Source organism: Helianthus annuus, chromosome 9 (assembly GCF_002127325.2).
Source record: "Helianthus annuus cultivar XRQ/B chromosome 9, HanXRQr2.0-SUNRISE, whole genome shotgun sequence".
In the NCBI taxonomy this organism is placed as follows: domain Eukaryota; kingdom Viridiplantae; phylum Streptophyta; class Magnoliopsida; order Asterales; family Asteraceae; genus Helianthus; species Helianthus annuus.
Genome location: NC_035441.2, coordinates 115,244,793 through 115,269,755, shown reverse-complemented (window position 1 = coordinate 115,269,755; position 24,963 = coordinate 115,244,793). Strand labels below are relative to the sequence as shown.

Genomic DNA, 24,963 nt, shown 5'->3' with positions numbered 1-24,963 from the left:
CAACATAGTTGTTGTATTCAAACAATCACATGTAAACATAAAAATATTAATAAATTTATTTATAATATAGGCAACATGATTATGGAACCACAAAACTATTCTATTTCTTTATCAGATCTACAACACTATACTATAGTTTTATGACCCATACCAAATTTTAATTTAAGGGGTTGTTTGTTTACCTCTTAATGTGTCTCTTAATGGTTTAGACCTTTTACTGGTTCGGCACTTAATGGTTCAGACTGTTTGTTTCACGAGCAGATGTCTGAATGATTCAGACAATTGCCTCTGAATGGTTAAGCATTATACTGAGTATTAATGGCTAAGACCTCTAATCTGAATTGGTCAGACATTTGTCTCTGAACGATTAAGCTTTATACTGGCTCTTGATGATTCAGATCTCTTACTTCTTAGATCTCTTACTTCTTACTGGTTCAACACTTAACCATTCAGATGTTGCCAAACAGCTCCTAAGTTATTATTACGTAGTATTTATATAACAAACACGAACTCATACAAGTATATCACACTTTTAGGATATCAATACAACAAAGACCATACAAACTTTCTTGTCACACACTACCGTCTCCACTCAAGCCTATGCGGTTTTTGACTCTTCACCACCTTAAGCACGCCATGCTTACCAAAGACTCAAACAAGGGTAACGAACTGCATATGCCTTATTTGAACATAAAACATACTCTATTTAAAGGAAAATGTAATTTTCTTCTAAAACTATGAAGTTGCAGAAAAATGTATCAAATAGATTTTGATTGAACTCATTCTAGTAACATTGAAACTGTTTCGTCGAACTCTACAATCTTAGATTTTAGGTTTTCGCTTTTGAATTTTTAGCTTGTAGATTTAGATTTTTTAGACTATCTTGTCTATTTATTTGGCATTATGTCTTTTTTCGTCGACATTGTATTACTTTTCTTGGCATGGTGTTATATTATACGGTGTGTGTCAGGGAGGAAAGGACACTCAAGGGTAGTACCATAGCCCTAACAAAGCAACACCCGTCATGTCAAATTTGCCTCAAAGTACCCATTAGCTATGAAACACTGGCTACACCAACCCATGCCATAATCTATTTATTTATTTTATTTAAAAAAAAAGTCAAAAGCCCAAACCAATCCAAACCCACCAACCAATCCCAAGATTAACAACCTCCTCAAACAACTCAACCCTCATACAGGTTATCCTACTAGTTAAACTAATCCGCCTTGCCTACCCTTTAGGATGGCGTCGGTGTTATGGGACTTGTTCGAATCCGATGAGGCTCACCTGTATAGTGCTTCGACCACCTTCATATTTTGCGATACATTGTATTTTTACACACTTCTAAACTTTGTAGGATGACTTATCACCTTATTAAAAATATCACATCTATCTCATTTGAAATTTAATGAAGACAACATAAAGAAAAGGTAGGGCAAGTGGTCCCAAACAAAACAAAAGAAAACAACTCCACACCCACCCAAACCCAAATTAGCCATAGCGCCAACCAACTGGCGGGAAACCCTGATTTTTGTGGGAAACCCTAATTCCAAATTTTCAAAACGCCTCCACACACTCTCACTCTCCATTGCTATATAAACCAACTGACAGGAGGAGCCATCTTCTTCACAAAACCCCCTTCTCAATTAACTAACAAATTACCCCCAAAATCACAAACCATGTATGTGGTGAAGAGAGATGGGCGTCAGGAAACTGTGCATTTCGATAAAATCACTGCTCGATTGAAGAAACTGAGTTACGGACTCAGCATCGAACACTGCGATCCGGTCCTTGTCTCCCAGAAGGTCTGTGCCGGTGTCTACAAAGGTGTAACCACTAGCCAGCTTGATGAACTTGCCGCTGAAACCGCTGCTGCCATGACTGCTAATCATCCTGATTATGCTTCTGTTTGTTTTCTCATACCTAATTCTTCTTTTCCTTATTTCAATTGCTCGTTTAGGGTTTTGATTTTGGTGTTTCCTTGTTGTTATGCACAATTCCCCCACTATTAGGTGCTTCGATTTGTGTTAGATCTAGGGATAGAGAAATTCCGTACAGGATACTCGTATGTTACTATACTAGTACGCATTCGGTTTGAATTTAACTCAATTTTGGTATGAGTATAGTATCATGTAGTAGGTTAGGGCTTTTTAATGATACTGTACTGTAATGGTATAGACTGAACATATATGGTACTGTTTGGTTTTGATTTTAGCTAATTCTTTTTGTATCTGTATTTATCTCATCTCTAGGTTGATCTGTGGTTTTGATCTGTAGTGAACATATATGGTACTGTTTGGTTTTGATTTTAGCTCAATTTCGGTATTGAGTACTGTATGGGTTAGGGCTTGTTAATGATACGTTACCTGTTTGGTGTTTGATATCATTTCTAGGTTGATCTGTGGTTTTGGTGTGTAGATGAAACTATATGTTCAATTGTTGTTTGAATTTGGTGGTTTTTTAATTTTATTAGTAAATAATTTGTCATGATGCAGCTGGCTGCTAGGATTGTGGTGTCAAATCTGCATAAGAACACCAAGAAATCGTTTTCTGAAACGTAAGTGAATCTGTGTTAGTGGATATCTAAATGAAGGAGTTGAATATGTTGATCTGTGTGTTTCATGTTGATCATGTAATTTATATTTATGTATGCAGAATTAAAGATATGTATTCTCACGTCAGTGAGAGATCTGGGCAGAAGTCTCCCCTTGTTGCAGATGATGTTTATGAGATCATCATGAAGGTGCACATATGATTATATTTACAATTACAATATGTTCTTTTGTAGATGATAAAATCATAATATTAACTGATTTGTAACTTTTTATTGTTTATCAGCATGCTGCTAAGTTGGACAGTGAGATCATATACGATCGGGACTTTGATTATGATTATTTTGGCTTTAAAACACTTGAGAGATCATACCTGTTGAAGATCAAAGGGAAGGTTGTGGAAAGACCTCAACATATGCTGATGAGGGTTGCAGTTGGGATTCACAAAGATGACATTGATTCTGTCATCAAGACTTATCATTTGATGTCACAAAGGTGGTTCACACATGCTTCTCCCACCCTCTTCAATGCAGGGACACCCAGGCCTCAGGTATGAACAACTCTCTACATTTAAATTTGGTTTATACATATATATTTTTATTAGGGTTTGGAATCCTTGACACGACATGAAAATGATTAGGTTTTAGACTGTCCTATCTAATCTGTATAATGTACTGGTCTTGTTTCTTGTGTTTGGGTTGACTTTTTAACCTGTTTAATCACATAGATTAACTTGTCAGCCCTTCTACGACCTGTTTAAAACCTGATTAACACATTTACAACTTGATTACTCCGGTCAAACTTTTAACTAAATTGTCAAAACGGGTTAATGTTATTGACATGAATAAATATGTGGGTGTTTTGGTCTGCACAATTCAACTGCAACTTCACACAATTGACACTCCTAACCTTGATGATTCTCATTTGTAGTTGAGCAGTTGTTTCCTGTTATGCATGAAAGATGATAGCATTGAAGGCATATATGACACTTTGAAGGAATGTGCTGTTATCAGCAAATCAGCAGGTGGGATTGGTGTTTCTGTTCATAACATTCGTTCGACAGGGAGTTACATACGCGGGACAAATGGTACATCCAATGGCATTATCCCAATGTTGCGTGTCTTCAACGATACCGCCCGTTATGTTGATCAAGGAGGTGGCAAAAGGAAGGGTATGTGCTTCTGTTAATTGTCACATTTTTTATTTTCTAACTTTAGTTAATTATGTGTTTTGAGGTAATTCATTTGAAAATTTGTAGGTGCATTTGCTATCTATTTGGAGCCATGGCATGCCGATATATTTGAGTTTCTTGATTTGAGAAAGAACCATGGAAAGGTAGAAAACACTTGGATATTGTAAATTCTACCAAATTTCTTTGATATGCTCAAGTTTAAACAATCATGTTTTTGTAATTAAATGAATATGCAGGAAGAACAACGTGCTCGTGATCTGTTTTATGCTCTTTGGGTGCCTGATTTGTTTATGGAAAGAGTCCAAAGTAACGGAACTTGGTCTTTGTTTTGCCCAAATGAGGCTCCTGGTTTGTCTGATTGCTGGGGTAAAGAGTTTGAGGAGCTTTATACCCAATATGAAAGACAGGTATATATAGTTTTTTAACAATTTAATCAAATTTTGATATTATTCTATTGTTTTCAGCTAATATTTGTTTTTTCTTAAAACCTCAGGGAAAAGCTAAGAAAGTTGTCCAGGCACAGAATCTTTGGTTTGAAGTTCTAACATCCCAAATAGAAACAGGGACCCCTTACATGCTATTCAAGGTAATTTGTTTAAATTTTAATTATTGTATTCATAATTTACTTTTTTTTTATAAATAGATGAAAGACATGTTTCTTTTATCCTTTGTTAGGACACTTGTAATAGAAAAAGCAACCAACAGAATCTTGGTACCATAAAGTCTTCAAATTTGTGTACTGAGATTATTGAGTACACAAGTCCAACAGAAACCGCAGTCTGTAATCTTGCATCCATTGCATTGCCGCGATATGTGAGAGAGAAGGTATGAACTACTGTTAACTATGATTGGCTCATTTCAGATCTTTGGCTTATGCTTATGTTTGAGGTTGTGTTTAGGGAGTTCCGGCTGAAGCTCAACCATCAAAGCTCGTTGGTAGCAAAGGTTCTTCCAACCGATACTTTGATTTTGACAAACTAGCCGAGGTTTGGTTTGGTTCCCATCTTTTTTATTTGGCTGACTATGGGGATTATGTTGTGGAGCATGATTATAAATCTTTACTTATATTGTTTTTGCAGATCACATCGATTGTTACTACAAATCTCAACAAAATTATTGATGTCAACTACTATCCAGTTGAAACTGCAAAAAGGTCAAACTTACGGCACAGGCCCATTGGCATTGGCGTTCAGGGTCTTGCAGATACTTTCATTCTGCTTGGTATGCCATTTGATTCTCCAGAGGTAATAATAATCACATATGGTTACAAAAAATGTGTTATTTTTTCAATGAATACATGATTTAAGTGGTTTTGTAAAATTGTCGAAATTGCAGGCTCAACAGTTGAACAAAGATATATTTGAGACAATATACTACCATGCTCTGAAAGCTTCATCTGAGTTGGCTGAGAAAGAAGGAACCTATGAAACGTACAACGGAAGTCCTGTTAGCAAGGTGAATATTTGCATTTGGTGACCTAAGTTGATTTTCATTTATTTAAATAAATAAAAATAGTATTGACTAATGATAAATTGTTTTTTAGGGAGTTCTGCAACCAGACATGTGGGGAGTAACGCCTTCAGATATGTGGGACTGGAAAGTGCTCCGTTCAATGATAGCCAAAAACGGTGTAAGAAATTCACTGCTTGTAGCACCAATGCCGACTGCTTCAACAAGTCAAATTCTTGGAAATAACGAGTGTTTTGAGCCCTACACTTCCAATATCTACAGCCGTCGGGTTTTAAGGTAGCTAATTTCTGTTACATAAAAAATATGAAAAATAATATAAAATATTAACCAGTTATTTTCGTGTGCAGTGGTGAGTTTGTTGTGGTGAACAAGCATTTGCTGTATGATTTAACTGAGATGGGTCTTTGGTCACCCACCCTCAAGAACCAGATCATATATGAGAGTGGTTCTGTTCAGAAAATTTCTGAGCTTCCTCAACATCTGAAGGATATTTACAAGTATGTTTCTTTCTATATTTATCTTTTTTTTTTGTAGTTACACTTTATTTCTTTTATTGTACTTATTTGAAACAAAATGCAATCAGAACTGTGTGGGAGATCAAGCAAAGGACTTTGGTTGACATGGCTGTTGACCGTGGATGCTACATTGACCAAAGTCAAAGTCTAAACATACACATGGACCAACCCAACTTTGGCAAGCTTACGTCATTGCACTTTCATGCTTGGTCTAAGGTATATGAACATGAATTATCTTGTAATAAGTATTATGTAAAATTGTGTAATCGGTTTTATCTAACTGGTAATTGTTTGTGGCAACAGGGTCTTAAAACAGGTATGTATTATCTGAGGTCGCGTGCTGCGGCTGATGCGATAAAGTTCACTGTTGATACTTCCCTTCTCAAGGCAAGTTTACCATTTAAAAGAGTCTGTTTTTTGTTTATTACATTGAAACTTTGACTGAAACCCTTTTGATAATTGCAATGCAGGATTCAAAAGCTGATTCAAAACCGACCGGTGATGAGGATGATAACACTAAAATGTCACAGATGGTGTGCTCGTTGATGAACCGTGAGGAATGCATGGCTTGTGGTAGTTAAAGTAATTGGCCTGTTGGCAGGGGATTGGGATTCAGTTTCCAAGTGCTTTCTTCATGGTTGTTTGGGAAGTGTTATGTACAGTGGTATCTGAGTTGTTTTATATATGGTCAACATGTTTTAGTTTAACTTTATGCTTATATGATATACTGTCACCTATTTGTTTTTAACAATTTAATTCAAGTTATGTGTTTCATTCAAAATATTTTTTCAACTTACAAGTTTTTACAAGCAATTTGTGATAATAATTATTTAGTAAAACAATGATAATTGCAACAATATATCAGTATATCTGGATGACCACCACATTTTGTTTTTCTGAACACTATATATACAGTTGTTTTTTTTAATATAAGTTGCTTCAAAGTATTGGATAAATGATTAATCTTGTATAAAACTAGGAAACAACCCCGCTCTGTTGTGGCGGGTTTGGTAGCAATTGCCGTTAAATTGTGACATAATGTGCATAGGGCACATTTATTTTAAAGATAACCACAACTAAGAAACACTGGCACCAAAAACACAACAAACAATTTAAAAAAATGTAAGAAAAATGAGGCTCAAATCAGCATGTGTATGAAAACAAAGACGATTAAAACTGCCATGACTGCATACTTCTCGGCATAATTCAAAATATCCGTTCAACTTCAGCCTGAAAATGCCCAGCCAAGATGCGGCAAATTCAACCATGACCAACTTCTTTAGACACTTTACAATAAATCATCATCGCCTAGAAAGTGCAATGAAGAACAACCACCAACATCAACAAAAAAAAAAAAACAAATAACTAAACCAGCAAACTTGGATCTAAAGATCGTCATCGTCTTCACGGCTCAGAGCTGCCTCGGTTGCAACAGGAGTTGACACGCCAAGAAGCAGGACAACAACCTGAAAATGGCCAACTAAGATGCGACAAATTTCAACCATGACCAACTTCCTACAATAAATCATCATCGCTTACAAAGTGCAATGAAAAACAGCCACCGACATCATCAAAAAAAAAAAAAAAAAATAATAACTAAACCAACAAACTCGGGTCTAAAAGATCGTTATCGTCTTCACGGCTCAGTGCTGCTTCGGCTGCAACCGGAGTTGCCACGCTAAGAAGCAGGACATCATCATCACCGAAAATAAGAAACCTTCAAAAAAGAAAGAACTGGCAACGTCAGTATAAAAATAATATCGGCGATGGTAACGACAAAATCACCGACTAACCCACAACTTATCAAATAAAAGGCACAATAGCTTCTTGCAACAAAAACTAATAAAGCACAACTTACAACACCCATAAGCCTACATATGTTCTTAATCAGTAGTATATAAATTTTCGGCGACAAAACCACCAACCACTCGGTTCAGCTTTGTCAGATCTAACGATCCAAGCATAAAATCAAACGGTCAACCTCATGAAGTTGTCATGAAGCATCTCCTGAAACAGAACCGGATTAGAAGTGTAACACACTAGTAGATGGTAGATATAGAGAACAACCATCAACCACCTTGTTCAACTCCGTCAGATCTAACGATCCAACCATAAAATCAACCTCATGACGTCCTCATAAAGCATCGCCGGAAACAGAACCGGATTTCAACTATCAGACGATAGAGAGAGAAAAGAAAAGGTGTGGTGCAAGTTTCTAGAGAAAGAAAGAATATAAGGCAAATGGTTTTGATTGGGGTTTTATACCCAGAAAATGTACAAGCCATTAAACATAAGGTACAACCCAAGGCTGCGTGAAACACCAACAAAGCACAACTTACAACACCCATAAGCCTAGAAATGTTGTAAGTTATACTTATATATGATAGTTTCCGTAAAAAATGAAAAATGTTTTGTGACATAGTATCAAATACAAAAACTACTTACAAACCAAAAGTTGATAAAATTAGGATTACATTAAATGGCTGGATGGTGACACGTGGTCGAAAACCGGTGTTCGTATTTGTTTAAATTGCTGTTTTTACATGGTTTTTAATTTTGTTTAGCCTACTTTTGATTAGAGTTGTGTTTTGCAGGTCTAATGAAGTTTAAGGAGCTAATCGGGAGCTTTACGGACCATTAGGACGGACCACCAGAACGGAAAACGGGTCAACCGGGAGCAAGATACGCGAAAAAGGGAGAGTTGGAATTGTAGGCACCGTCGCCGACGCCCCGTAGATGTTACCCTCGCCCAAAAAGTCCGTAACCAGCAAGATAAGACGTCGGAGAGAACCTGGAGCCAGAGAGGGCGTCGCCGACGCCTCCCCAGGCCGTCGGCGACGGCTCACCGTTTCTCGTATCGCGAAACTTTGATTTCTTTTGTGTTTTGACGAGTTATAACATGTTTTGAGCCATTATTTCGGGGGTTACGAGTTGTGGGAGGTTAAAACACCTTCTTGGAGCCATTCCCCAACATTCTCTTCACCTCTAATTATCCCTAACACAACCCTTCACCTCTAACCTCTAAACCCTAACCGATTCTCCATCATCTCTAACCCTCAACCATTCCACCACCATCATTCCACCATCCACATTCTTCATCTAAACCCTAACCCTTAACCTCCACCACTCCTCCAAGACTCAAAGGTCATGGCTCGGTGTTCGTGCTCGTCACCCGGTGATTGCGTCCATTCAACCATGAGCGGCTGGTCTCCTCGGTTTCACCACGGTGTAGGTTGTTGTAAGATTTCTAGGGTTTGTACATTTGTATTTGATTTGATTTTGTGACAAGTCGTTTAGTATTTGAAACCTTTGATAATTGTCTTTCATTTGTTTCGAATTCGTAAATTGTCGAGTGATTATAAAATTTGACTTTGCGAAATGGTTATGTGCAATCATGCCTTATCTTAGGTTAGGATTAACATGTCCGAGGTAACGAAGTATATTGCGGTCTGTTGTCTATGACGTTGATAGCAATTGGCACCTAAGCTTCGTGACAGATATCCGTTAATCACTATATGCAATTGAATCAAGTTAAAACAAGTAGGAACCTAAGGTCTTACAATTATCGAACCGGGTGTGATCTGTACTCCCAATTCTTATTTTTAATTAAGTAGTTAGTTTTGCAATCTTAGTTAATAAATCATTGTTTTAGATAATAGCAATTTGTCGGTTCACTCCGATTTCTTTTCAAACTAAACAAACAATTAAAATTAGCAAGCTTTATAATCACTTTGTACATTTTTGTAAATAGTATAACTAATCGAACAGGTCGTGCGATACTGAACACATGCTCTTCGTGGATACGATACCCGACTTACCCTAGCTACCTAGGTTAATTGCGTTTTTGACTGATCGGGACGACATGGTTTGTCAGAATGGTGCCGTTGCCGGGGGGCTAGTGCGCTTAGTATTTCATTGCTTGTTCGATTTTAGTTTAGTTTTCTTTCTTGTATTTTCGTGATTATATTTTGGGTGGTCGAGCTTGTTTTCGCAGGTACATGTTTTGCAGGCACCATCTTTCAATATGGATTGGGTAGATGATGATCCTTGTGAATGTTGCGGAAGCGGAGAGCATCTATTAGAGGATTGCTCCGTTTTGTACAAGAAGGTTCAAGCATACAAGGATCGGGAAGACTCCCTTAGCGGATGGTACGGATATGGGAGGGCGGATTATGAAGATCTCAATGGTCCATCCTCATATTATCCATATGTTAACCCACCACTACCACCACCACCAAATTATCAAGAATACTATTATTCAGAGATGAACTACCATTATGAGCAAGAGCGGGGTTACAACAACTATGAACCCGAATTGCCACATTTCTCAAGTTACCGGGAGGAGTATGATGATTATTATAATGAATACCCTCAATCGACATACGAGGAACCTCAAGATTCAATAATTTCAAAGCTTGATGCGATCCTGAATGTAATAAAAGATTCAAGGCAAGAAATTAAGATGGAATTGAAGAAGGAACTTGAGGTGAGAGATAAAGCTCATGAGGCATTGTCAAAGCAAGTGGATCAACACGCTGAAGAACTAGCTCAACTTAGACAAGACCAAGAGATGTTGGCTAGTGGTACCATGTTTCATGGTGATGTGGTGGAAGAGGTTATAGATCTTCTGGAGCAAGAAACAGAATGTTTGAACCGAGCAGAAGACATAATACCGCAAGACGGGTCAAAGCCAAAAGAAGCCCAAGTTCATATCTATCCTTCTCCCATACTTATTGTAACACCCCGAACGCGTAAAACAACAAACCGCGACGGAAACGTCGGGGAGTCACGTCACAAGATGAATTGTTTCACAACACATGGTAATTGAAGTTATGTTTTATTGAATTAAGAAGTGTTTAACATTGTCTTGAAGTAAAAATAAACGAGTTCAAACATATTGTCTTTCATGTTTTATGTCACTAAGGCCAGCGTCCGATCCTACGTGAATCATCATAATCATCAAACAACAGCACCTGAAACATATGTGAAAAGAAAGTCAGTATAAAATTGCCGGCGAGTACACAAGTTTTGTGAGTGTGTCAAATTCATGGCTTGTATACATATTGCAATACCTCGTACGACTACTAGAGTCGATAATTGAAAACTTTGTATCGAAAAGTGTTTGATAATGCAATATTATTAACCAACTAAAACAAGTTGGTTATATGTTCGTGAAAACCTCGTTGCCATGAATCTTGACTAAAACATTTGTCTTTGTAAACCAAGTAGTAAATCGTTTCGTAAGAAAACTTGTATGGTTTATATCGTTTAGTAAACATCGTTGCGTGACATCGTTTGAAAACATTCGTCCAAGTGAACTAAATAACGCCATGGAATATAATATGATAAAAGCACTTATATATAAGAAGTACCAGCGGCGTATCTACCATGCTTTTATCACATTGCATCCGTCCCGTTATCTAATCACTTACCATAAACCAATCGTTCAATTCGTCAGTGTTATCAATCGTCCGTGTTATAAAAACCAATAGTTCAATTCGTCCGTGTTATAAACCATCGTTCAATCGTTCGTGTTATAAACCATTGTTCAATCGTCCGTGTTTTAATTGTGAAAACGTTTGGTCGTTCTATTTGAATACATTCAAACCTGTGTGACTCGACTATACCACCAAAGGGTATCTTTAAATCGATTAACAACCTACCAAAGGGTTTGTTAAAATAACAGATTCTGTCGTTATCCACATTATCCACCAACTCCATGGGGATAGTCCGATAACGGGATTTGTCAGATCCTACGGTACCATAACATACTACTGGTCGGCTTGGCCAAAGCTAATGAATGTCATTCGTGTCATGTCACACCCCAATTTCCACACGTTTCACCGGTGGGCCCGATGGGGGATTACCGTGACGTAGTTGGCAACAATATAGTCAAACAACACAATATTTAAATGCACAGCGGAAGCATAAAGGTAGATTTATTTCAACCAACCAAATGTAATATCCAAGTATCACATAGTAGCTGAAATAGATCCACAGGCGGATCAAAATAAAAAGATATTATTGTTCAATAGATAATGGCATCCAAGCTTGCGAGACTCTAACGATGCTAAGGAGTGGCCAGCCTATTTCGTGTAGAACCTGCATTTAATCTTTTTGGGGAAAATACGTCAGTTTACACTGGTAAATACATTCAACCGACACTTTTAAAAAGATTTTAATAAAATTGATTTAAATGCACGAGGCACAAACTTTTATAACTTGGGATAATTAATCAAATCAAATCTTGTAAAAGAATTACATGTTCGTTATGCGTTCAGTCGCCCGGTTCGTGCCGGGTTTAAGGTTAATTGACACACCACATAGTACAAAACCGCGGCGGGAAAACCAACGGTTATACCTTTATAAATATGGACACATTTTCGGGTGTACGCCTACACCCGCGTGTCAAGGTCGTGGCCATTTCGTAAAATGATGCCAAGGATATCCGGGACATGGTCATTAATCTCCCAAAGGCGTAAAAACAAACAAAACCAATTTTTAAGCGGTTCATATTGATAATACTCAACTACTAATGAGTTGAGGTCAATTGCCCGACCAAGCGGTATTTTATATACCATACCCCAAGCCCGTGTAAGGGGAAAGAAGTTAAAAGTATTTACCTGAGCAAGTAATAACCACAACAAGCAAATGCAAGTATCTTTTACTGGTCTCCTATTCTGGAACGAAGGTTTATAATAACCTATTAGAATCCTAACGGGTCTTTAATTTAGCCTAAGCTTAGACCGGTCAGTTTCAAAGGATAAATGCGGTTTAATCGCATGAAAGGCGAAAACCGGAAATGGAATGTGGTTTGGACCCAACAAGTTCGGAGACTTGTATATTATGGGTAAACTAAACACATTCTGGATTTTGAGATAAAAATGACAAGGTTTGACCCGTTTCAGCTAATTTATGTAAACTAGTTACATAAACCGGACCGAATGCGTAAATGGCGTAACGGGTAACCGTAAAAGTCCTACACAGGTTTCCTAAGTTAATATGCTCCAAAGAGGTTGTGGTATCAGTAGGATACCTTCCATTATGCCCATAACGAGTTTAATTCCAATATACGCCCCGTAGGGGTATTTTGGTCATTTTAAAGATTATAAAAGAGATTTCCGGGTTATACAGGAAATCTGAGTTTTCTGACTAGGTTATAAAGCTCAAAATACTTTATTTATTATATGAAATCAGTAGCAATTGGATTCGGGTCAAAATACCATGTAGTACTCATTTTAGGTCCGAAAAGGGTATATTTGGTATTTACCGAATCATGGTCATAACCGTAGGTTATGAGCAAGTTAAAAATAATTAAAAATCTTTAAAAATCCCAAAATATCATTTTACATCAGGGTGTAAAAGGTTTGGTGTCGAAATCTGGGTTTAGATAGGCTTTACGCTAATTGCGCCGTTTTATTACAAAAGTTTTCTTAATTGCGCTATTTAGCATAACTCCTATTCTAGACCTCGGATTGACATGAAATTTTAGGGACATGATTAGAAATCAGTAACTAAGGTTATTGTCCTTTCACATATCCAAAATTCTCGTTTTAAGATCAAAAGGGCATTATGGTCAACATTCAAGCATATAACGGAAATGTGTAAATGACTCGGACAAACAACGAACCAGCCACAGAGGTTAAACCATCATGTAACCTAGTCGTAGGAGAGTCCTAAGGCATATCTAAAACATACTAAATCGGGTCAGAACTGAAGTCAAAGCAAAAGTCAAAGTTTTGCTACTTTCGGTTCCGAACCGGGTCAAAACAGAAAATGGTCGGATCAAACAAGCTTAGACCAGTTATAATACTTATTATCAAGTTATATGAGTGATAAAACAGGTTACATGCCATCTACATTGTTCATTATGCATTAAATCGAAAATTAGCATTCTGTTGACTTTTTCTAAGAAACTTTGACCCGACATTTGGATAGTGGGAATCAGAGGGTGCCCTTTTAGGGGTTTAATGGCCACATAATTACCAACATATAACTACCTTTGATTCGACTAATCACTGGACCATTAGTGATTAATCATTAAGTCAACCGTTAATTACGACGGTTTGACTTCTAAGCTATAACTAAGCAAAAACTTAACTAAGAAGGGTTAAGCATACTTACTGAAGTCTCTAGTACACGACCAGAGATGCTAAGAGAGGACTCTTGAGCTCCAGAAATGATCAAGAATGCTGAATGAAAGTGTGGTTACAATGGTTGCATCTCATGGCCTTTTATAGTGAATTTGGATGCTTAGGATCATTACAACTAAGTCTACAATGGTTCCTAGATCACTAACAAGTGTCCCTGAGTCCTAGGGGTCGTTTAGGGGGCGCCCATGCTGATAATAATGGCTCCTAAGTCGGTTAAAACAGCAAACAGTGCTTCTGTCCGCATTTTCTGTATCTGGGCCATTGACGCGGCCCGCGTAAAGGTCCTCTAATCTTTACGCGGCACGTCTGAATCCTTCTGACAGAACCCATATCTTTCAACTGCTAGCGCGGCCCGCGTAATGCTCTTGCTAACCTTTACGCGGCCCGCCTGAGACCTGCTGTAAGATTTTTCAAATCTTTTACAATCATTGCAGTTGGCTCTTGGATTTACGGAGGGGTAACTTTGCATTTTGGGCCTTTCTTATTTACGTATAAGGGCCTCGTGACTTTTACCCAACATATTAATCCTCGGTTAGTTTATTACTACCCGAAAAGTCATAACTTTCAGTGTTTGACGCTTTTATCCCTTCTTAAACGAATTTGGTCATAACCTTCTCATATTGTAACGGAACGTGATGAAATTTATGTCGTGCATTCTAGTGAGCATATTTTACCGTTACAAAGCCTCAGGTTTGATAAAGGGTCACTCAGAGGTATAACTTAAACATGTTGACACATTTATCCTCTGTAGCTTGTAATCTCTCACTTCCTTCCACATTTCGTTCCGTATGATCTATGATTCATTCGTTTGAAGGTACGAGCATCATGTAGGGTTACTGTAAAGTATATTTATCCCTTGTTGACGTTTTGAACCCTTGAATTCACATACTTTCTATGTTTGTCAACTTTAGTCCCTCTATAGTATTCTTTAACACGTCCAAGCTTATGACACGTGTCAATACATTATAGGACACAAAATTTTGAGGTGTTACATGTCATGAATTAACGCACCAACAAGTTCGTTCACATTATTGAAATCGTCGTGTTTAATATAAACCAACATTAGTTCTTGAAAACTCGAAATCGTTTTAGCACATATGAATCACCCCAAAACAATTGAAAGCATAAAATAGGGGAACTATGTACTCACCTGAGATTGCAAAGTATCCTCGATTAAGTGAACTAACAAAGCTCGGGAAATCAAGGAATCAAGTGGCACCTAATATGGAATCACTATGTTAATAAATCGGGACCTAAATCGGGGAATCGGATAGAATGGGGTCTTGTAAACCAAATGAGTGTTGGAACTCATATGATATGGTTTAACAAAGTCTACATTCTGATTTGAAATGAATCCTAAGTGCTTTTGACCCGTTATGACCCGTTAAGGTAGTTTACGCTACTTTAACGTGTCATTTGCGCAAATGCGCGTTCGGATGGTCTAATTAGTCCTATGATAAGTCTTATATGCCTAAACATGTTTAATAATGTTGCACAATCAGTTTAAGTGTCAAAATTTAGGTTACATATGCTTAAATTGAATTTATGCGCAAAAAGGGCATTTTGGTCATTTTCCTAAGGCATATAAACTACCTATCATACAACTAATCAAACGAAGTGACCATAAGGTATAACCTCGGAAGGTTATTCCCTATACAACTATGGTCACAATATATGTTTGGTCGGATCCTAATGATCGACCAAACGGGTCGGGTTCGAAAGTCTAAGCGGTTGTCAAGACCGCTTGACTTACGACCCTAAATAAGCACTAAACTAGAAATGACGAGTTAAACATGTTAAAACATGTTTAACTAAGTTAGAAAACTGAGTTGGTATCAAAACAAAGTGTTTTGATACCCGAAAATAGTTCCATCGCAAAATGCACATAATCGTGCATTTTGACCGAAACTTTGACTATTCACTTCGACTACTCAACGTGGTAATCAATAGGTATAATCACAAGTGACTATAACCATCGTGATTACGATCACGTTTCAAATTTCAATTGAACTTCGTCTTGACCAATTCATGGTCAAAGCCGAAAGTCAAACACTATTTGACTTTTAGCTTGAAATAAATAAACAAGACTAGGAAGAACACTTACAAGTGTTCTAGGATGGAAAGAAGACTAGAAAACTCAGGTATGAAGCCTCCAATAAATGTGGTAGCCTCCACTTAGAGTGTATGAGAAAGAAGAAGTGAATGAGCAATGGATGAAGCAAATGTGATGGGTATTTATAGTTGTTCATTGAATGGTAGGATCATTACAAGTGTTTATCTATTCTCCAAGGAATGATCTCCACCATACATGTGTTAGGACCTGATTAGGAGGCTTGTAGAACACATTACTTGGTCCCCGAACAAGAAAACAAGCAACAAAAACCATCAATTCAGCTGTTTTTAACATAAAACAGCTTCTGCCCAGCATCATCTGTCGCGCCTTGCGACCCAGAAGGCCTCAGGGGTCACGCCCCATGAGCCTGCTGCTGTTCTGATGTTTCAAACTTTGGCGGAAATGGTCCCTACAGCCCGAAACTTATTTTTCGACGCGTTTAACCCCCGTTAACCCAATTTCAAGGCTTTATAAGGATGTTAAAACATATGGGACTTTAAATATGCTTGGAAATATTGTGGATGTCGGTTCGTTTGGTCGTACGATCGCGTTTTTCGGTTAATTACGACGAACGGTCGCGAAAACGATCCAAATTACGCAACGAATGGTATTTTTGCATTCCCATCACTAAAATAAAATATTTTAATGATTAAAATTTTTTTTGGATGTCCAGATATGGTCAGAACGCAAAATATGCACGAAATTGCATACTTTCGCAGTTTTGACGCTTTTAGTCCCTATGATTAAATAAGCGTATTTTCACATACCGAACCCCTCAAAACTTATTTCTAAGCTATGTAATGGGTTTTTAGGGTATGTTTAGCTTAAGATCTTGTTCCAGAGTGTATGTTTCTATGCGAATTGGCAGACTTTTGCAGTTTGTCGCAAGTAGTCCCTGTGATCGAATAAACTTGTTTTTGCCATACCGAATCCTTCAAAACTTATTTTTAAGTTATGTAAAGGATATTTAGGGTATGTTTAGCTTATGTCACTGTTCCAGAGTGTGCGTCGCGTTAAACTGATTAAGTTTACGTAACAGTTTGCGTATAACTTTCCAGAACTTCTTTAAAAGCTCGAAATCGAACAAGAATTAAAACGTGAAATTGTCAAACATAAATAAATAAATCTTGGGATCAAAACACAATGTTTCATTGATATTTGAAATTTTTCTACATCGTACAGTGTTTCCAAGAGCACAAATGTCACACTTATCACTCCAACCAACAAAGTTGGGGATGAGGGTTCATGCATCAGGATTAGAAGGGTGGCGTTGCAAGACATTGGACATTTTATTAAGAAACGACCCCAAAGTTGTTTAAGATGCATGCCGAGTAAAATAAAAAGAGGGTGGATTTGGCATGCCAAATACCGAGCGTATGTTGGAAACTCGGTAGGCAAATGTTCACTTCGACCACCATAAGAGGTAAATGCAGTATGATTGTTGTATAGTTTGTATTATTATTCGTTTTATTTTATTTTCAATGTTAAAAGAACTTTGTGGGTGTGTTCCCTATATAACCCTCACAAGACCTCTCGTCCTCCCGCGCTATCGGGAGGTTTAAAAGGGCTTGTTACATAAGCTAAATGCAGCTGTGATTCCTACGAAAGTGAGTTAGGCTTATTGTTATTGTAGTAAACTTTCTTTTCTACAAAAACTCGATCAAATTAAAGTAACGAATGGTATGGTAAATCTTTGGTAAAAATGGTAGAATAAGTAACTAACAAATGTTGATGGTTTTGAGAAGCATGCTTCTACACAAGGATTTACATTTGTAGGTACATATGTTCGGGAGACAACCATTTTCATTGAAGATTGAAGACCACGCGAGGAACAAGAACAATCAGGTGCATTTGTTTCCTTTTGTTTGAGTATTATTTAGTAATAAGTGGATTGTAATTATATAATTTTGACCAGGGTGGAATATTTGGGAGTTTGGTCATGTCACATCCCTTGTGCATTTTAAAGACTCGTTCTTGCATATTGAGGACAATGTTTACCTCAAGTGTGGGGATGGGGAGAAAAAGTTTTTGTTTTTGACCCCTTTCATTTAAACACTACAAATTGAGGACAATGTTGACCTCAGGTGTGGAGATGGGGGAAAATTTCAAAACTTTTTTCAAACATGTCTTTGTTTAAAGCAATCTTAAAAGCACCAGTAACGAAGTTAATGAGGGATGACACACCCATTTGGTCTTTTGTCATGGTCAAGTTCAAACAATTAACATGAAGGGTATTTAGCGGGTGGTTAGTTGGGAGTAATCTGCCTAAGAAACTAGTATATTATGCATATCACATACCATACTCTTTATACATGAGGTTTTGAACCACTTTTACATCATAGATATACATATATACATGTTTCTTTGTTTGAGTGGACCATTAGTCGCGTATTGTAGAACTTGCAACTTTTGACACATTTGAGACCATAGACTGAATACAAGCACGAGAATGATTAAGGCATTAGGTGAGCCTTTTTCCTTTAAAACCATTTATCTATCCTTACCTAAACAGATCCCCTAGTCACCCACTTTGAGCCTAAACCTTTCATTTGACAACCCATTTAACCCACAACCATAAACCTTTTCTTTTTAAACCCGTGTGATGAAAATTCGATTATAGGATTACGTAGTTATATAGTTGTGATTTATATTTGATTGTTGCGAAAATGAAAAGAAAATCTTTGAGAAAATACAAAAATACGAGTTATTAGTTTGTTGAATAAAGGGCGAAAATCGTTGCCTATTAGATTGATGTTTATAGTTAGTTTTGTTTAAGCATAACCGTCTGTAATAAAAATCAAATTTTCATCACCTTAGCGACTTTAAAATATCCTATTCCAAACCCTTAGCCTAGCCCCATTACAACCCTTCAAAGACCTTTTGACTTGTGCTTATTGTTCGAGTTCGGTGGTGGAGAACGATTGAGTTGCAAGCATAGGCGTGTACGTGTTCTAATCGGTTTTGAGTGATTACTTAAAAAGTGCTAATTCATTATCTAATTAGCCAAATTTTAAACAGAGTGGAGAGAACATTGTGAGAGATGTGCATGGTTTATTAGTTTCAAGGGCGGGTTAATCTTGGGTAACCATTTTATATGTGATTATTCGCTTTACCGACAAATATTTCGTAAATTGTAAAAAGTTTGAACCGGGTATGACTTTAGACATTAACCTTAGTCTCGGGAATGGGATGTGTGTGTTCTCATTCGACCCACGTGAAAGTGAAAAAAAAAACAGATTTGCTTGAGGGCAAGTAAAAGACAAGTGTGGGGATGTGATACGTGGTCGAAAACCGGTGTTCGTATTTGTTTAAATTGATGTTTTTACATGATTTTTAATTTCGTTTAGCCTACTTTTGATTAGAGTTGTGTTTTATAGGTCTAACGAAGTTTAAGGAGCTAATCGGGAGCTTTACAGACCATCGGGATGAAAAACGGACCACCGGGACGAAAAACGGACCACCGGAATGGAAACCGGGTCAACCGGGAGCAAGATACGCGAAAAACGGAGAGTTGGAATTGTAGGCACTGTCGCCGACGCCCAAAGGGGCCGTCGGCGGCGCCCCATAGATGTTATCGTCGCCCAAAAAGTCCATAACCAGCAAGATAAGACGTCAGAGAGAACCCGAAGCCAGAGAGGGCGTCGCCGACGCCTACCCAGGTCGTCGACGACGGCTCAACGTTTCTCGTATCGTGAAACTTTGATTTCTTTTGTGTTTTGACAAGTTATAACATGTTTTGAGCCATTATTTCGGGGGTTACGAGTCGTGGGAGGTTAAAAAACCTTCTTGGAGCCATTCCCCAACATTCTCTTCACCTCTAATCATCCCTAACACAACCCTTCACCTCTAACCTCTAAACCCTAACCGATTCTCCATCATCTCTAACCCTCAACCATTCCACCACCATCATTCCACCATCATCATCACCATCATCTTCACCCATCTACATTCTTCATCTAAACCCTAACCCTTAACCTCCACCACTCCTCCAAGACTCAAAGGTCATGGTTCGGTGTACGTGCTCGTCACTCGGTGATTGCGTCCATTCAACCATGAGCGGCTAGTCTCCTTGGTTTTACCCCGGTGTAGATTGTTGTAAGAGTTATAGGGTTTGTACATTTGTTTTTGATTTGATTTTGTGACAAGTTGTTTAGTATTTGAAACCTTTGATAATTGTCTTGCATTTGTTTCGAATTCGTAAATTGTCGAGTAATTATAAAATTTGACTTTGCAAAATGGTTATGTGCAATCATGCCTTATCTTAGGTTAGGATTTACATGTCCGAGGTAACGAAGTGCATTGCGGTCTGTTGTCTATGACGTTGATAGCAATTGGCACCTAAGCTTCGTGACAGAAATCCGTTAATCACTATATGCAATTGAATCAAGTTAAAACATGTAGGAACCCAAGGTCTTACAATTATCGAACCGGGTGTGATCCATATTCCCAATTCTTGTTTTCAATTAAGTAGTTAGTTTTGCAATCTTAGTTAATAAATCATTGTTTTAGATAATTGCAATTTGTCGGTTCACTCCGATTTCTTTTCAAACCAAACAAACAATTAAAATTGGCAAGCTTCATAATCACTTGTACATTTTTGTAAATAGTCTGACTAATCGAATAGGTTGTGCGATACTAACTGTTATGGGTGAAATTCTGAGCCTATATCCTGGTCAATATTTTAAGCTATATATTGATTATATGATATGTGTGTATACCCCGGGTTACGCATTCAGGATATTGGTAACATCCTGAATGGTATCCCGAGGATCACTAACGGGTTATGTGTAGGAATATGAGTCTAAGCTTGTAACGTTCATAAGGTCCTTTTCTCCGGAAGACTCGCTCTAAGTTGTTCGAAGAAGGACGTTGAACCCGCTTTACTTGGTCTCCAACGGCTAATAAAGAATATTCGAAGGCATCCCATACTTATAGGATATTTTGTTTTCGTTTACTAGCTATAAATTGATGATAAATCAGATCGAATAGGACACAACACAAACACTCACTGCTCTCACACTTTTCTCTCTCGCAACTTTCACTTTCACAACAAACATTGTAACACTTAGTGATCTGATCAATATCCTGCACTGTATCCTGACGTTTAAAGCAATAAGAAGAACAAGGCAGCTGCGATTGTCAGCTCCCGAGGTTTTGTGCCGACGATTTAGATTGATCAAGGGCTTTCCTCGTATATCCCGTGTCACCTTTTACCTTTTTTGCTCATTGTTTGATCGTAGATACAGCTCAATATCCTGAGCCGTATCCTGAAACTGTTTTTGCAAACCACTTAATTAACACATTTTTGAACACATTCTCTTAGCACACTACCTCACTTAACTAATTTGATCACTTAATTACTTCGGTAATTTTTGACCAAAACAATTTGGCGCCCACCGTGGGGCAAGTGGTGCTATTTTTTCTAAAAACTTTTGCAAGATCACTACTTGGTTTTGTATTTTCCAAACTATTTACTACATTGTTTGCAATGGCCACGAGATCAAGCATGAGCTCTTCTACTGTGTCTGCTACAACTTCTACAACAATTGGTTTGGTGCTTCCTCCACCTCCTCCGAGGATGCAAGCCTCCTCGCAGCCTCAGGATATTATACCTACTCAGAGTATTCAGGAATCGGCCCCTATTCTGGCCTCTAATGATGAAATTCCGACCTTGTTTGGCAGTGTGCAGGAACAGATGAGGCAGCAGCAGGAGACCAATTGAATGATTTTAAGAGAAATACAACTCTTGAAATCCAGCTCAAGCAGGCCCACTGAGGATACTGTCACTCCCTTGCAACCCAGGGCTTTGAACTTCAGTTCTGCTGTTTATACTGAGGATAACCGGGGAAAGATTGTGCCTAGCTGTTTTGGTCAAAAATCACACAAAGGATAATGCAACCAAACTCTATGTAAACGGGGGGTATGATGCTTGGTTTGTTGAAAAAGTAAAGGATCACTTTTACTATGAAATACGCAAAGACACAATGATTTATACGAGGAAAAAGCCCTTGATCAATGTATGATCTCCGGCATAAAAAACCTCGGGTGATGGCAACTACCGATCACCAAACTTCAATATAAGAAAAATGGTTACAACTTCGGATGATAATGAGCTGAGTACAAGGATCACTATAGTTTCGAGTGTCTAAGCGTGTGAGAATTGTGTCGTGTGTTCTTCCGAGTGGGGAAGAGTGTTATATATACAAGTGTAGGTGACCTATTTTAGGTAAAAAGACTAATAATCAGCTCATTACCCCTTTAGAAATAAAAGCAAATCTAGCCTAAATTATCGCCCTTAAATCATGCCAAGTTTCCATATCCTTCACAACGTCCATCTCCGATTAAGCACATGCTATAGTTGTAAAGACGCGTCCTTTGATCATGATGCTAAGAGCGGATCCTGCTAGATGTTCCTGCAAAATATCACTTGATTCAATGAAGGTAACTGTTAGCATGAGGATCCTATAATGGTCCGTGATCCTGATCCTGGAACTCTGCTGAGGATCACTATCTGTCAAAGAAATAAGGATCACTGGTTAGGATCACATGTAAGGATCATGTATTATAAAAATCCAGCCCTAACAATTGCCCCCAAAATATAAGGAGTTTATTGTAAATTAACGAGTTATATTTTGCTTTGATCTTATCTGCAACGAACGACTCGGATAACTAGCCGTTTAATCTCGAACTAGCCGTTGCAACCTTTACGTCATAGATGTGACAATCCCTGCAAATCATGATTATAAATAGGAGATAGGGTTAGGATCAATCTGTATTTAAATTCAAGATATTCTCCCTTTATAATCTCTACCGAAGATCGATCAGGTATCCTCTTCTCTTTCTTCCTTCTCTTGCTCTGTTTTTCTGCTTTTAACCTGCCAAGAGTATGTTGCTCCGAAATTCTCCTCACAAGGATCACAAGAAGAGCAGTCCCCTAAAAAGCCAAGGGATCACTAAAGACTCTCCTACGGAGAGATGCTGCTTCACCGACGCTCATGTTGATAGGATCCGTCATTTTTTTCCGGCGGATGCTATCTTCAAGTCATTCACCTCCACCGTTTTAAGCGATTTTGTTTCCGAGACCTGGGTGGCTTTTCCTGCAACTCCGTTCACCATAGGATATTCGTATCCTTTTCCAGCCTTTACCCAATCCTTCTTTTCCTTGACCGGCATGTCTTATATCCAAGCCATGCCGATGATCTGGAGGGTGTTGTATACCTTCGAGAGGATCATCGAGCAGGAGGGGATTGACTTAGGGATGGCAGAGCTAGCTGGTCTTTATGATCTTACCACGTTTGGTCCCTATCGATATTTGCTTAAACGGAAAGCTGGAGAGGATCACCCTGTTTTTAAGGTCACAAAAAATGACACAAACTGGAAGCGACGTTTCTTCTTTGTTAGGAGGGATACCATCCCTAACGGGAAGGATCTGCCCAAGGAGTGGGCCACCCATGGTAGGATAGAGGATCCTGGAAGGATCACCATCAGACTTGTTTCTTATGATGAAGATCACTAATGTTTCCTTTGTCTTTTGTGCAGCCATATCCGTTGCTCATCTCAAGTTAACTCCTGCTGCAAGAGAGAGAGTTTTAGCTTTCAAAAAGCTTGATCCTGAGACCAGAAGTTTTCAAGTCACCGTCCAAGATTCACAAGAAGTATCCTCCGCATCTGCCACTATGTCAAGTAAGTATCCTTATTAAAAAGTAAGTTATATGTAAGACTGTATAGTTAGTAAGGGAACTTATCTTGTTTTGATTGTGTAGGCGTTGGGAAATCTGCTAAGTCTGCCTCCAAGTTTGGTATTGACGAGCTTGCCAATGTCAAGTCTTCAAGAAAGAAGACTTCTGTTGCCAGTCCCTCTGCTTCGGCCCCTAAGGCACCTGTTAGGGGTAAGGGGAAGAAGAGAAAGAATTCTGAGGATCTCCAAGGATTTCCTCTACTCCGCCAACAGTTTCTTGATTACTTCAACGAGGTTAGGATCACTGCCCCTGTTGGTTATCCTGACGGTTTTGAGGATCACTTGTGTCTGACGTCATATCTTGTTGTTCTTGCAGAAATTTACTGAAATAGAGACTTATGTTAACCACGTTGAAGATCAAGATCGCCAAATTGCCGACCTCCAACAGATGGGTGTGCTGAAGGATCTCAAGATAGCTGATCTTGAGAAGGAGCTCCGGGCTACTAAGGATGAGGCTGCTCAAATGCTGATCAACATGGATGGCGAGAAGCAGGAGATCACCCAGGACGCCAAGGTCTCTGCCGCAATTGCTATGTACAAGATACAACTACAGATGGCTGCGGAGGCTCAGGATCCTGCCTTTGACAAAAGCTCGTGGGACGTGGAGGGTTGGAAGGCGAGATTGGCAGAGCTGGAGGATGAGGACGAAGCTGAGGAGATCCCAATGCTGGAGGGCGGTGATGCTGACAAGGATCAGGGTGGAGAAGCTGGTGGTGATGGAGCAGCAAAGGTGTGGGCTGCTGGATTGGGCGATGATGGATATTCGTGACTAGGCCGGAGCCCAATTTTTTAGGTTTGGTAGTGGTTTGTGGTTGTTGATGTTTGAAACAATTGATGGTCTGTACTTAAACAAAAGTTTTTAGGGTTAAGGATCCTGGATCCTTTGGACAATAGGTAGGATCGCAAATGGTGGAGGGATCCTCTGTTTGGGGGATGAAGCCTTTGTGATCCTGCCGCTTTTACTTTCCTGCACCTGCTAAGACCGCATAGACAATGGACACCCTTTGCCAACCCATGTGGACGGGCCACGTTTTGCTGGTAGAAACGTGGGTTGGCAATTTTGACAACTTTTTTGAAAGGGTTTAAGATCCTTTTGTTAATAATATAACTTTAATCTTTCTGGCTTATCTCGTGTTGTTATCCTTTATTTATCCTCTTTATTTTCCAGTTGTTTTAGAAATATATTTAGAGTAACAAGAGTTGAGCAAACCATGTTTAATAAATTTAGGA

General features: G+C 38.4%; 1 protein-coding gene across 2 annotated transcripts; it reads left to right on the top strand.

Annotated features, from left to right (window-relative positions):
* Positions 1–1,407: 1,407 nt before the first annotated feature.
* Positions 1,408–6,510, top strand: LOC110878239 (ribonucleoside-diphosphate reductase large subunit). 2 transcript variants are annotated; one of them, XM_022126508.2, is made up of 17 exons: positions 1,408–1,907; positions 2,496–2,557; positions 2,656–2,743; positions 2,839–3,102; positions 3,483–3,723; positions 3,811–3,887; positions 3,981–4,151; positions 4,238–4,330; positions 4,420–4,569; positions 4,644–4,730; positions 4,824–4,988; positions 5,080–5,199; positions 5,288–5,490; positions 5,562–5,711; positions 5,798–5,945; positions 6,033–6,116; positions 6,200–6,510. In XM_022126508.2, exons 1-17 carry the CDS (start codon positions 1,680–1,682, stop codon positions 6,308–6,310), a joined length of 2,442 nt encoding a protein of 813 aa, XP_021982200.1. In that variant the 5' UTR covers positions 1,408–1,679; the 3' UTR covers positions 6,311–6,510. The 2 variants fall into 2 exon arrangements, with proteins under 2 accessions (XP_021982200.1, XP_021982199.1); XM_022126507.2 differs by having other exon boundaries at positions 1,413–1,907; positions 4,644–4,988.
* Positions 6,511–24,963: the final 18,453 nt, after the last annotated feature.

Bases quoted from the DNA above. Each gene is read 5' to 3' on its own strand.
- LOC110878239 (XM_022126507.2), top strand. From the start codon at position 1,680: ATGTATGTGGTGAAGAGAGATGGGCGTCAGGAAACTGTGCATTTCGAT. The intron at 3,724-3,810 runs GTATGTGCTTCT...GAAAATTTGTAG, and splicing joins AGGAGGTGGCAAAAGGAAGG to GTGCATTTGCTATCTATTTG. The intron at 5,712-5,797 runs GTATGTTTCTTT...AAATGCAATCAG, and splicing joins CATCTGAAGGATATTTACAA to AACTGTGTGGGAGATCAAGC.